The sequence below is a fragment of the Mauremys reevesii genome, unplaced genomic scaffold (genome assembly GCF_016161935.1).
Source record: "Mauremys reevesii isolate NIE-2019 unplaced genomic scaffold, ASM1616193v1 Contig1, whole genome shotgun sequence".
In the NCBI taxonomy this organism is placed as follows: domain Eukaryota; kingdom Metazoa; phylum Chordata; order Testudines; family Geoemydidae; genus Mauremys; species Mauremys reevesii.
The window spans coordinates 999,197-1,013,520 of NW_024100715.1; the positions used below are offsets into that span (position 1 = coordinate 999,197).

At 54.9% G+C, this 14,324-nt stretch overlaps 1 protein-coding gene across 2 annotated transcripts in view; it reads left to right on the forward strand.

Annotated features, from left to right (window-relative positions):
• Positions 1-14,324, forward strand: part of LOC120392477 (E3 ubiquitin-protein ligase TRIM11-like) — a 58,989-nt gene that overhangs the window by 27,508 nt on the left and 17,157 nt on the right. Inside the window, exons 1-2 of one of the 2 annotated variants that reach the window (XM_039517256.1) lie at positions 10,331-10,750; positions 12,484-12,579. In XM_039517256.1, coding sequence (XP_039373190.1) covers positions 10,367-10,750; positions 12,484-12,579 — 480 coding nt within the window. In that variant the 5' untranslated portion in view covers positions 10,331-10,366. Of the gene's footprint in view, positions 1-10,330; positions 10,751-12,483; positions 12,580-14,324 lie in introns of those variants that run through there. The other variant, XM_039517257.1, reaches the window with a different exon arrangement.

A 14,324-nucleotide genomic window follows, 5' to 3' on the forward strand; every position in this document is an offset into this window, starting at 1 on the left:
TCTGCACAGGCACTGACACTCCCTCCTCCGGCCTTTGTCTCTTTTCCAGGCATTAGGAGGCCACCTGATCTCTTTGTTCTCCAACACCTTCAGTTGGCAGCTTGCAGGAGAGTGGCCCAGGCCATCAGTTGCCTGGAGGCAGGGTTGCAGCCATTCTCTGTGCAGACGGCATCACACTGGCCCTCTAGGGCTTTACAACAATCACACCCCCTTATCCCACCATCTAGAGCCTTAAGAAATGCATTGGAGAAACTGAGGCACACCGACAGTATTCAGAGAAAACACCTGTATACGACCAGTTACATACTTTGAAGGGTGTAAAGTAATCAAATATTGTGCTAAATACAATGATACTCCAAACTGACCACCAAATTTAAGTTGCATGTTTTTCCCCTCAGGTGAGGGTTCTGGGGTGGGGCTGGGGATGAGGGGTTCACAGTGCAGGAGCGTGCTCGGTGCTGGGGGTGCAGGCTTTGGGGTGAGGCAGGGCTGAGGATGAGGAACTTGGGGTGCAGACAGGCTGCCCCAGGGCTAGGGCCAGAGAGGACTCCCCATCACCACCACTGGCAGCAGCAAGCTCCAGGGGAGGGTCCCCTCCTGCCCCCCATGGCACACACACTCTGCACATGCTCCTAGAGCCCCTCTCAGGTCCAGAAAGCTCACTCCCCTCCCCTATGATGGGTACTGGGGGGGGGCACAGGTGGCCTTCCATGTTGCTGCCCCTCACCATAACTTCACTGTGGATGGGGGATGGGGCTGCCCCTTGCCCAGCATGGGGCAGAAGTGGGGTAGGCAGGGTGGTGGCTGGCTATGGGGTGGGGGAGCAGGGTGTCATAAAATTCACCCAAGCCCCAGCTGCTCAGGTCTAGGAAGCCTCCCTCTCCCATCCCTCCTGTGGCGGGTGGGTTGGTGGGTGCTGGGGGAGGGGGCATTGCCTTCACATGTGGCTTCCTGCCTCCCCTGTGCAGCCTGCTGCGCCTCACTGGGGGTAGGAGTAGGGGCTGGGGCAGGGGGGGAATCATAGGGTCAAACACTCACGGAAGCCCCAGCAGCTGCTAAGGTGAATGATGTCTGTCTCCTGGCCCGTTTGTGTCTCCTCCAGGTAGGGGCAGGAGAGGGGAGGCCCCCTCCACTCCCCTCCCCCTCCTGAGTGCTTCAGCAGTCGTTAGCATTCCTCTTATGCTAATGCTGCAGCCCTTAGGCTACCGGCAGCAGCAGCAAAGGAGAGAGAGACGCGCTGTGCGCTCTCTTTACATTCAGGCAGGGAAGCTCCGGGGAGGGGGAAAAATCTAGCTCCAAATATTGGTGGAGCAGAGCCCCTGATTATGAATATTCCTGGGGCTTTAGCTCCACGAGCCCATATAAGTTGGCGCCCATGCACTAGAGGGTTGTGTAACCTTTGTGAGGGCTGGAATGGGCGGCCCCGCGCAGGCGCTGGGCAAGCTCTTATCCGGCCTTTTTGGCGGGAAACGTTCTGAGGGGACGGAATGTTGGGGGCTGGCTCTGGCGGGAAAAGCTGGTTCTGTCCGGTTTGAGCCAGACGACTCCAGTGTCTAAGCTGTAAACAAGTTCGCTTACAGAGATGGAGTCCAGGGGTCATAGTTCATAGACTCCATATTAGAGTCTATTAAAGCCAGTGATTCACTTAACATTACCTCAGAAATACATTATTAAAACTAATTGAGCATATTAAACAGTACTAACATTCCTTACTTATTTATCCCTAACAGTATCAACTTTATAAAGCCTGATAATGATAGAAAACACAAAAATAATAATAACTTAATTTCTACAACGTAACCTGGCTCCTAGGTGCCAACTACGGGGAAAAATTAGCGGGTGCTCAGCACCCACCGGCAGCCAATCTCTCCCCTCCCTCCAGCGCATCCTGTACACTAGCGGCACCGCTGACCAACTGCTCCCCGTCCTTCCCAGCGCCTCGGCCCACTGCGAAATAGCTGTTTCGCTGTGTTCAGGAACTTCAGGATTCCCCGGGAGGGAAAGGGAGCAGCGGGGACGCGGTGCATTCGGTGGAGGAGGCAGGGCAGGGCCGGGGGCTTGAGGTAAGAAGCAGAATGGGGGCAGGGCGGAGCAGGGGTGGGAAGAGGCAGGATGGGGACTTGGTGAAGGTGGTGGAGTGGGGGCGGAGGAGGGGGGTGGGGTGGAGCACCCACCGACCATAGGGGAAGTCGGCGCCTATGACCTGGCTACTTTATAAACCACCAACGTTATTTCTGTTAATATAAAACTGAAGATAAAGAAAAGTTCAGTCTCAGCCGCTCAGTCCGCACAGAAACACAGCGAGAAGAAACTCAAGAGTTCAGTTCACCTGAGGCTCAGTGACCGTCTTTGCTCACCAAAATCTCTACATTCGGCTGAGTCAAGAGCACGGCGACTATATCTTCTCTCCACTTGCTTGTCAATATCTCCAGCTGGAATCCCAGCAGCTCTTTTCGCCTTCGCTGCTGAAATCAGTTCGCTAGTCAGCGAACCAATTTCCCCTTTCTGTAACGAACACCGCCGGGGCTTCCCTGGAGGAGGGTTAACACTAGCACTAACCAGCTGCAAAAATACTTCAGAGCCTGGGGGAAAACCCAGCCTGCTTTCTCCTCCCGTGACTCAGTTTCTCCCGACCTACCCCAGGGCACGTGGCCTTTTGCAAAGCAGCCGGCCTGACAATTCACCCTCCCTGGACTCTGACTCTGGCTGTGGGGTCCCCTAAATGACCGCCCCCGATTCCAGCCATGTCTGGGTGTGGAGGGGCTAATTGTGCATCTACCTCACAACAGTGACCCTGACACAAATTCCCCTGCCCAACAGGGTAGGTTACAGTTTCCCGGTTACTTATGTAGGCGGGACCCCAGTCACCCTGCCCCCACCCTAGCCGGGCCCTGGGTTTCCTCCCCCAACTCCGTCTGGACCCCCCTCCCCCCCCCCACCCTACAGCCAAGCCCCTCCCCCACTCAGCTAGGCCCTTTGCCCCCCCCCCCCCACTACAACCAAGTTCCCCATCCCCCACTTGGGCCATTCGGCCCCCACTCTGGTCAACTTCCCTCTGGTTGGTCCCTGCCTCACCCTGGCCCCTCATCCCCCAACTCCAGCAACATCCCCCAGCCAGTCTCCTCTGCCCACCACGTGGGCAAGACCCCAGCCAGACCCCAATAAGGCCCCAAATAGACCAGACTGGCGACATCTCCGTCTGCGCCCAGGGGAGAGATTTCGGCTCCTTGTTTTCTATAAAACAATGATAACGAGTGCCTGGCCCCTCCCATTGCGGCCCGGGGATCTTGTGGACTCGATTCCTCCTCGGCTCCATCGCCACAGTGCCTGGTTGGTCAGCAGCTCGGTCGTTGTGTTGACCACATCAGCGTTTGAGTCTTGTCAACTGTTAAGAATAGCCACTTCTACCTTAATTGAATGGGCTCGTTAGTACTGACCCCCCCACTCGGTCCGGCAACTCCCCTCTGTTCACGTGCTGTGTGTTTATACCTCCCCACTGTATGTTCCACTCCATGCATCCGATGAAGGGGGTTTTAGCCCACAAAAGCTTATGCCCAAATAAATGTGTTTGTCTCTAAAATGCCACAAAGACTCCTCGCTGTTTTTGCTGATACACACTAACACGGCGACCCCTCTGAAACTCTGAGATCTGTGGTTCCTGACACAGTCCCAAGGGAGGATCGGACACTGATCTGTGGGCTGGGGGTGCAGGCTCTGCGGGGGTGGGAATGGGGATGGAGGTTGAGGGGTGTGGGGATGGGGTGCAGGCTCTGGGAGGGGGTATGTTGGGTGGGGGTGCAGGCTCCAGGAGGGGGATGTGTGGTGCGGTGTTAGGATATAGATATTCAGGCCTGTCTGCAAGAATTTAGGTGTATTCTTATCACTTAGTTAGTTATAGAGGTATAAAAGAAAGAATCAAAATCACTGTCTGTGGAATGGCATTCTCTTACTGTGACAGGCTAAGGCCGTCAGCTAAGATGTAGTTAGGCAGCCATAAGCTGGGAAGTGTCTGGTCACATCCTCACATTCCAAACTAGTCATATTGAAATAAGGTGCTATTGGGCTATTAGGAATACAATCCTGTCCTGATATTCCTGTCACCTCCAGAGAAAGGGAAGAGCCTAGAAGATGTAAAAGGAAACTTAGTTTGATGGCATCCTGTCTGGCAAGAACTCACTTATCAATAGACACAGCTGGAGAACCCTTATGTCTGTACAGATGTAGTGGTGAAATCCTCACTTCTGTATTGTTTTGTATGTTTATTTGCATGGTCTCTGTCTGGTTCTCTAATTGTTTCTGTCTGCTGTATAATTAATTTTGTTGGGTGTAAACTAATGAAGGTGGTGGAATATAATTGGTTAAATAACCATGTTACAATATGTTAGGATTGGTTAGTTCAATTTCAGTAAAATGATTGGTTAAGGAATAGCTAAGCAAAACTCAGGTTTTACTATATAGGCTGCAGTCAATCAGGAATGGGGGAATGGGAACAGGGACTGCGGATGGGAAAATTGGGATCATGTTTTGCTAAAAGGGGGATGGGAACAGGGACAGGGACACAGGCAAGGCTCTGTGGTGTCAGAGCTGGGCAGGGGGACACTAAGGAAGGAAACTAGAATCGTGCTTGCTGGAAGTTCACCCCAATAAACATCGAATTGTTTGCGCCTTTGGACTTCGGGTATTGTTGCTTTCTGTTCATGCGAGAAGGACCAGGGAAGTGAGAGGGTGAAGGAATAAGCCCCCTAACATGCGGTGCTTACCTGGGGCTCCAAGGTGGAGTGGGCCGGGGGGCCTCCATGCACTGCTGCCCCCAGGCACCGCCCCACAGCTTCCCATTGGCTGCAGGGGTGCTCAGGGTGGGGGTAGCACATGGAGGCCCAGCCTTGTCCAGGGGCTGCAGGGAGGGGCTGGCAGATGCATGGAGCCAGTGCCCCTGGGGCATTGGGGGGGGAAGTGCCCGGGGGACAGCAGGTGGGGTCAAGCAAGAGACCTGGCCCCAAAACTCCTGGAGCCCCACGGGCCATATTAGGGAGGCTTGCGGGCCACAGGGGCCCCCAGGCCGGGAATTAGAGACCCCTGCAGTAGAACACGATTGGGTGGGGAGGGACAACAAGAGAATGCAGGACTTTGCACCTAATTAGTGGAGCCCTGCAGGCTGACTCCACTAATTAGGTGCCTCCTGACCTGGAGCAGAGGTGGAAGAAGTAGTGATGGGAAAAATAGGGAGTAGGTGAGGGGGGTTGGGGAGTTCAGGGTGTGCTAGCCCCAGGCTAGGCCAGACAAGAGCAGGGGGTGGGGGGGCGCAGGCTTTGCAGGGGGTGCCAAGACTTCTGGTGAGTTGCTGGCATTTTGGAGTACAAGGGTGTAGACGAGCAGACTCACCCCTGCAGCGCCTCCTGCTGGTGACTTCTGGGAATTAGCTCGATTCCAGCTCCGGAGCGCCCTCTGCAGGCCAGGGATCCGCCTGTCCTCTGGCCCCCGTGTCCCTCCCAGGACCCCGGTGCCCTGTTAGCCAGGGTGCTGCCCCCTGGCAGTACCCCCTTTCTCTCAGGGGAGTCTTGTGGGTTAGAGCGGGGGAGGGGGCTGGATTAGCTGCAAACACAGATCGGGGGGGGGGATTTTCATTGTACTCAGGGCGAGGCTGTGGCTGGAGTGGGGGGTTGTATCTCCGCGCCTGATTCCGCACCACACTCCCCTGAGATTTGTGGCTGCAGGTGCCTCTCACCTACGAGCACTGAGCAGTGGGTTCAGACAGCCGGGGGTCCTGGATCCCAGCCCCCTCCTGCTCTAACCACTAGCCCCCACTCCCCAGAACCCCTTGGCTCCTTTCATCGCCCTTTGCGCCCCCCCAGCACCCTGAACCCAGGCCCCCAATGTCCCCTCTCCGCTGCCCCCAGCCCCCACCAAACCCTGTACCCAGCCCTCCCTGTGGCCCCAGTGCCCAGGGGTGGGGGGTGTAACAGGGCAGACAGATGGACGAGGGCCCCCTGCCTCCCTGTGTCCCTGGCCAGGAGGTTGCTGTTCCTGTACCCCTCAAGGTTAAACTCGGAACCCCAAAGCCTCTCCTGTCTTCCCTTAACTTTCGATTTCCTCGTCAAGGGTAATTGACACTCCTAGGAGTTTCTCTCTCTCTCCGGGTGGGGAGGAGAAAAGGGTTTGTGGCTACATGCTGCGACCACACCCAGCCTTAATCCAAATTATGCTTTGCTGTAGCCAACACCTAATAGAACCCAGGAGTCCTGGCTCCCAGCCCCCTCCCCCCTCCACTCTAGCCCCCTAGACCTCACTCGGATCCCCTCCCAGAGCCAGAGAGAAAACCCAGGAGACCTGGCTCCCATCCCCCCTGCTCTAACCCACCAGTCCCCACTCCCCTCCCAGAGCCAGGGAGAGAACCCAGGTATCCTAGGGATACAGATCAGGACTAGATTTGGATCTCAGTGACTCTGGTGTAAATCCAGAAGCCAGTGGAATTGCTCCAGTGTAACTCCGGGTGAAATCAGACCCAACGATTCATTTTCCACCAGCTCCATTCCCGCAACGAGGCTGAGTCCTCCACACACTCATCTCAGCTGTGCCTCAAAGGGAGATCTCAGACCCCATGACCTGTTTCCTCTCCCACTGTCAGAGCTTGTGAGTTTGTTACCAAGTTTCCATCCATTCCCATCAGCCAGCAGCCCCTGAACCAGTGCGAGGGACCAATGGATCCTTGTGCCTCGATTTCCACCAGCCCGGAGGTGCTGAGCGTGGAGAACATTGCCAAGGTGCGGAATCGGTTGGCGTCCCTGGGTGGCCTTTCTCGCCCCATGGAGGAGTGTCTGGACCACGCGCTGCTGATGTTCAGCGGGGAGGTCGGCTGCCTGCAGGAGAACGCCCGGCTGGTGATCCGCTGCGAGGGGCAGTAGCTGGTGTTTGTCTCGGGCCAGGGCAAGAACAACATCGAGGTCTCCTACATCCAGGGGGTGCCCCACTATTGGGTGCCGCTTCCCCAGGAGAGAGGTCGCTCAGCGGGATCTTGGTGCTGAGCCTGGCGAACCTGGACAAAGTGATTAGGGTTTTTTTTTAAATTAGGTTTTGTAAGGAGAGATGATTTTAAGGCCGAGTTTGGTATGTTATTAAAGAATAGAAAGAGAACTTAAAGAAAAATACAGATTTTTGTTTTTAAAGGGTTAGTTTGAAAGAATGGATTAAAAACGATAGGTTTGAAAAGAACACACATGGCAAAAAACCAGGCATTTACTGAAGCAGAAACTATTTAGCAAGTACTGTGATACAGCATGGCCAGAGGGTTACAAGGGAGCCTTATTCCCTGTAAGGGGAGGAAGGTTTGCTATAGATTAACTAGAGCACCTGACGCCAATTAGAGCAGCTGCAATCAGTCACCTGATAAAACCCCCTGCTTCAATCAGACAGGGTGGGAGTTGGAGCAGAGAATAGTTTGAAGGGAAGCAGAGGACAGTTTGGAGAAGTGCTGCGCTGAGCTAAGAAGTCCCAGACCCTAGGTAAGGGGCACCTGGCTTGTGCAGAGGGAGGGCAGGAAGCCCACCCCCTGGCTGAAGGGCAGGAGAGGGAAGTAGCCCGGGGGAAGGAACCACCAGTTCAAGTGGTTCACCAGTATCCTCAGGGCCCCTGGGCTGGGACCTGGAGTAGAGGGCGGGCCCAGGTCCCTCCCTCTCCACTCCCCTCCTCTAGGACACTAGTGGGGCAGTTCACATGCCACTGCAGGGGCAAGAAATGGTGCCCTGAACCCTGCTTCCCCCCCCCCCCCCAAGAGAAAGTGTGAGACCCATCACAATAGTGCTGGCAATTTGCCACAGTACATGGTATAAAATATAAAGGCAGGTTAAAAAAGAAACATATAAAGTATTAAAGACAAGGGTAGGTTAAGAAAAGAGCATTTCAAACTATTCAATAAAAGAGAAACATGTAGCTGGGTTAAGCAGAGGTTAGAGGAGAGAAGAGGGCAGGAAAAGGGCAAAGATAGACAGCACGTGGCTGAGTCGGAGAGAGAGATCTGACCCCTCCAAGGGATTCTGCAGGAAGAGGCAACTTCCCAGGTTCACAGCCCCTCAGGCTGCTTATCGCCACCTTTGGATCGGACCGATCCAATGTGCTTCTACAGCAGTGTCAGAGAATTCATTTTCCTGAACCGATCCCAGTGTCACAGGATTTTTAAACAAGACCCATCTCCCGTCCCTCCCCTCATGACCCCACCCCCACCTTTAACTACCTTATACTTATCTAAAGAAACAGACACCCCCCCCCAAGCATCTTTCCTGCCATGTAGCCTTTTCCCATAGGGGCTTTAATAAAAGTTAAAACCATAAGCCCTTAGCAACAAACAATTTTTAAAAGTTCCCCCCTATGTTTTAGACTTATGTGACAGACCCAGGCCAGTGGGGTGCAGGAGTCTGGCAGAGGGCAAATATACTGGTCACTGGATGAGCGGTTTTCTGTTCCCTGAGTGACCAGAGCAGGGGCTGCACTAGAGTGATCAGGAACCTGCTAGAACCAATTCAGGCAGCCAGGCTGATTAGATCCCCTGCAGCCAATCAAGGCAGCCAATCGGGGCACCTGTGTGTAAAAAGGAGCTCACTCCAGTTTGTGGGGTGCGTGTGTGAGGAGCTGGGAGCAAGAGGTGTGCGGAGCTGAGAGTGAGGGAGTGCTGCTGCTGCTGCTGGAGGACTGAGGAGTACAAGTGTTATCAGAGACCAGGAGGAAGGTCCTGTGCTAAGGATACAGAAGGTGTTTGGAGGAGACCATGGGGAAGCAGCCCAGGGAGTTGTAGCTGTCAGGCAGCTGTTACAGGAGGCACTATAGACAGCTGCGATCCACAGGGCCCTGGGCTGGAACCCGGAGTAGAGGCTGCGCCCGGGTTCCCCCCAAACCTCCCAACTCCTGATCAGACACAGGAGGGGTTGACCCAGACTGGGGGGAAGATCACTGAGGTGAGCAAATCTGCCACTAAGCGCAGGACCCACCACGGTAGAGGAGGAACTTTGTCACACTAACCTTGGTCATTTTTCAGTAAGGACAATTTGAAGCAATTTGCTTTTTCAGCAAAGCCCCTGTTAGCAAAACCAGCATCTGGGAGTCAGTGGATCAGAGAGAAGAAGGCTGCTTCTTCCCTGACTTTTTAACAACTACAAGTGAAAGTTTTTTGTAAAGGAACAAACGCTTGGACAGACAAGCCTATCTGAAGACAGAGCCCTTTATTTAACATTTTTACATGTGTGTTTCAATTAAAAAAAAAAAAAGAGCCTGGAGAAACACCCCCGAGTGAAAACCCCAGAACCTTAGTAACCGCTGTAAAAGCAGCAGAGAGTCCTGTGGCACCTTACAGACTAACAGACATATTGGAGCATGAGCTTTAATGGGTGAATACCCACTTCGTCGGCTGCATGTAGTGGAAATATCCAGGGCAGGTATATATGAAATGAACAGAGACCTGAAAGCCCGTCTGCTGCCCAGCGTAAGATGTAAAGGCGTAACAAGAGGAGGAATGATGGGCTGATATGAAATATAGGAGTGATGCTAAGGGTCCCTCATGGGCACAGTGCTGACAAAGGTCTATGGTGAAGTGCTCAGAGTAATAAAAATAACATTTTAAAAAGTGAACAATTAGAAGCAGCAGGTAAGACAAACCCGTGAACCGTTATGAGACTGTGCGCAGACGTATATACGGTAAGGGATTCTTTTAACTACTTGTACTGTGCGACACAAGGGTTTTTGCGGGGGTTGGGGTAGAAAGTATTTCTGACTTCTCTGGTAGCACCTCAGGACGTTATATAGGATCAGGAGGAACTGCCGTGTCTAGGCACTGGGACGCCCTGTGCCCTTCAGGACACGGCCCTGGGAAGTGGGTCCTGAGACACATTGTCCTTTGAGAGGGGAAATAAAAAAATCTCCTCTGCCCCACCCCCTTTGTTTGCAACCATGGCAGGTGTTTCAGGCCATCGGGGTAACTGTTCCCCTCTGCACTCCCCTGTGCCAGGCGTTTTCCCTTTGCCGCCGTCTGGGAGCCCTTCACCCCTGGGCTTAACCCAGCTCTTCCCCTGCCCCTGCCCCCAGCTGTTTGCCCCCCTCCCACAGTCAGTTTCCACCCCCGGCTCAGACTCTGCCCAACCCACCCCTGATTTGTCCCCTTTTAGCCCCTGTGAACAGCAGGCAGCAGATTTTAACCCAAGCGAGGGCAGCAGCTTCAGCAGATGTTACTGGGCCTGCATCTGTCTGCCATTTCCCCCCCTTGCGAGGGATCAGAACTAACCGCACTAAAGCGGCTACAGGAAGGGTGGGGGCAGCTCCAGTTCTCAACAAACATTGGAGAGGAAAGTGAAAGTAAAGTTTGTTTGTCTTTTTCACAGCAGCCATGTCGGCTCCGAACTGGGGGGAAAAGCTCCAGGATGAGCTGGTTTGTGCCATCTGCCTGGAGCCCTTTAAAGACCCAGTGATTCTAGACTGTGGGCACAACTACTGCCAAGCCTGTATCACTGGCAGCTGGGGGGCCTCGGGCACAGGCCTTTGCCCCCAATGCAGGAAACCTCTCCCCGAGGCAGCGCTGAGGCCTAACAAGCAGGTGGAGGCGGTGGTGGGCATAGCAAGACGCCTAGAAGGACAATGCAAGAAACATCGAGATGATTTGAAGCTCTTCTGCAAAGAGGACCAGACCCTCATCTGCAGGGTTTGCAAAGAGTCTCGAGAACACAGAGCTCACACCGTCATTCCCATTGAGGCAGCTGCAGAGGAGTTGAAGGTAGGTTATTTGGGTAGAAATCAGAGGGGGCGCTTAGATTGATTTGGAGACAACTCCCCTGCTTTGCATATTAGTCATTTACATTGGAACAAAGTGCGTGTAAAATGTTACTGGATCAGAATAGTAGCGTTTGAGATCCATTTTTCACAGGTGTATGTGACTATGCAAAGCAGGGGTGGGGGGAGGAAATCGGGGTTATTTTACCTGCCTTTTCCCACAGGGTTATTTATCCCTTCGCTGGGACTAGGGGGACCAGAAATCCCAAATCTCCTGTCCCAGCTGCTGCTGTTGGAAGTGGGAGGTGGGGAGGACCAGGCCTGGTGTCTGGCTGATAAAGATTTCCGGGGTTGGGGACTTGTAGGAGGCCTAGGGATAGACAGTCTTTACCCCTCTACGTCCCTTTTAATTATTTCTACAGGCCTCTTCTCTGTAGGCTTTCATTATATATTTATTTTATTGCCTTGCCATCCGGTGCCGCTTCCCCAGTGGCCGGGAGGGGAACCCAGGCCCACCCTCTACTCCGGGTTCCAGCTCAGGGCCCCTTTAATCAGCAACCAAGGTCTGTCCCATTCTGGACCTTCCTGCCTTTTTCCTGAGTCTTTCCGAACCTTCTGGCTCCCCCAAAACTTCCTTCTGCCAGCGAGTAACTGTCGGCTGCTTTGGCCTGCAGCCCCCAAACACCCCTCCCCCAAAAAGTGGGTGAATGTTTTGGGGCCTGTTTTACTGCTTATTCTTTCCCCATCTCCTTCAAACTGCCCCCCCCCAGCATCAGTCCCCTGCCTGCTGCTCCTCCGTGCCCCTCACCAAGCAGGAGCCCTCCCCCAGTCCCTTGCTCCTCTCCACGGCCAGGAGAAACACCCTAACATCTAAAATGGCGTCCCTTCAGTCCTCCCAGGAAGTGACTGCAGACTCCTTCTCTGCAGCTGCCTCTCTCTCCGTCATCTTCCTGCTGCTATAAACCCAGCCCAGCTCCTTCCTCCTCAGCGGGGACCCCCCATTATTCACTCAGGGGATTGCTTACACCACCCGATTCCCCGCACCTGAGCCTGTCTGCTTAACTGGCCCCTTCCTGAGCCCCCATTAACCCCTTCAGGGCTAGTGTGGGATGAACCCCTGTCACGGAGTGTAGGGGAGTCAGGCCCTGCCCCCCTCTTCCTGGGACCCACAGTGACTCTCAGCCAGCCAGTAAAACAGAAGGTTTATTGGACAACAGGAACACAGGGTACAGCAGAGCTCGTGTTCAGAGCCAGGACCCCTCACTCTGGCCTCTCTGGGGGTTCAGGGTGTCTGGATTCCAGCACAGGTTCCCCTGCAAACCCACCACCCCGGTCCCAAAACCGAAGACTGACCCCACCCTCTCCACTCAGCTCCTTTTCTTTTGTCCAGCTCCTGGGCCGAGGTGTCACCTCCCCTCCCCCAGGCCTAGCTCATGTTACAGTCTGCATACCTGCCTCTCACCTAAAATCCTCCCTGCTCTCCCATCCCCCACATAGACAGTCCCTACTCCACCACAACCCCCATCACAGGAAGCCCCCACCTATTATTTCTATTCACCCCCCACCAAAAAAAACCCTCCCTCCATGTCCAGGTTTTCTTTATCCATCACAAAGAAGCCCTGTGGGGCACACGCCCAATTAAAACACACAGATCCTCGCCAGGCCACGTTTCAGGCTGACGGCTATTTTTAAGGTCACTTTTAAAGCTCAAGTGATTTTTTGGGGGGATTGTTGCAGGAGCAACTTCTGAGTCATCGGGCTCGTGTTCAGCGTGTGAGAGACGAGCGAGGGGGACGGGCAGCTGCTGAAGAAGGGAAATATCGAATTCTACTGGTAAGCGTCCACGCTTCATCCTGATCCATTGATAGTCGCCAGGGTTAACAATAGTCCCTGTCATAGGATGTACCTCCAGGGCGCCCCCTTGGGGTGGGAATGGGGGCGTCTCTCTCTCCTCCCAGATGCCCTTCCCTGGCCGTAGAGTCAGTGTGGGGCGCACGCTCTGGCCGAATGTCTTAGGAAGGCAGCTCCCCACCTTCTGGTTTTGTCCAAAACTAAAAATGCAAAGAAAATAACCTGCAGCCCACACGCCAGTCCAGGCTCCCCCGCTGCGCCTCACGGGGCGGAAGGGAAGTGGTCTCTGAAGGGGGCTGGGCCCCCAACCCGCTGGGCGTGTCTGAGGGACCCAGGCTGACTGCCCCGGGGCCCAATTAAAAGTACAAAGTAAACATGGTTCCTCTGTGTCTCCAGAGGGCCCAGATGCTCTTCAGTGGCTTTCTGGGCAAGCAGCCCCGGCTCTGTGGGGCTAAGGCGCTCGAGCTCTGGTGCCACCTCGGAGTGCGACCCTCCCTTTTGAGGAGCAGCCCCTCGGGGGTTTGACAGGCCCCAGAGGTGCAGGGGGCTGGGGCTGACTGCACCCAGAGCAGCTCTTTAAATCCGTCCTGAATGGGGTGGGAAGCTGTCCCGCCACAGCCCCCCTCCTGCGAGCACTCCCGTCCCGGTGGCTTCCAGCCTGGCTCTCTCCTGTGTGTTCACTGCCCCTCTCATGGTGGTTTCAGCTGCATATTTGATCACAGGTGAGTTTACATCAGGGAACTTCTGGACGAAAGCGTAGATCTCACGTTCATAGGGACACAGGACTGAAAGGGGCCTCCTGGGTGACTGAGTCCGGTTCCTGCTACCACCACATTCCTAAACTTATCAAGCTCCATCTTAAAACTAGGTAGGATGTCATTCCCCCCGCCCCCCCGGGTTCCTATTAAAAAGCTGTTCCCGAACCTACCTCCTCGGCTGGCTAGAAACCTAATTTCCAGCCTCCGTTTACTCTCACGCCGTTTATCCCCGTTTGTTCTGCACTCAAGCTGCAGTGAGGTGCTTGGGCTTGGTTCTCATGCCATCCTGGCCATGTGACGGAGCCTTCAAAGGAGCAGAAAGTCCCCCTGACTCAGAGTCCTCCCCATGCAGCGAGCCACACCAGTCACGTTCCCAGCCCCTGGAGCAGGGAGTGGGTTAAGTGCATCGCAGCCAGAGACCGCTCCTGGGTGCTGACAGTGGAGGGGACAGTGTAAAGGGGGGAGCATGTGACTGCCCCACGTGTCGCCTCTGGGAGGAACTTTCCAACCCCACCTCCATGGACCAGGGCAGCCAATCTCCCCGGCTCCTGGGGGGCTGGGGCAAAGGCACGGGGCCTGGTGCTTCTGGGCTGGCCCTGGCTGACTCACAGCACCAGTGTCTCCCCTGAGCTCCCGTGCCCTTGCAGACGCCTCAGCAGGGCGAGAGGTGCGGGCAACGCCCCTACCTCTGGCTGAGCAGAGGGACCCTGCTCCCAGCACCTTCCCCAGTGACCCCCCACCCTGCACCCATCCTAAGGGCACTGCACTCTCCCTTCCAGAGTTACCTGCGGGGGGGTTTCGGGCAGGGGAGAGGATTTGTCCTTCTCCTGCTGCACCTTCGCTTGGTACATTTCCGGCTTGGTCTCTGACAGTCAGGGCCCGGCGGGGAGCAGAGGGAGAAGGATGGAGCTACTTCTCCCACCGTGTGTGGGAGGTTACTCCGGGTTGTTGCCTCCGTGCAATGCAGTT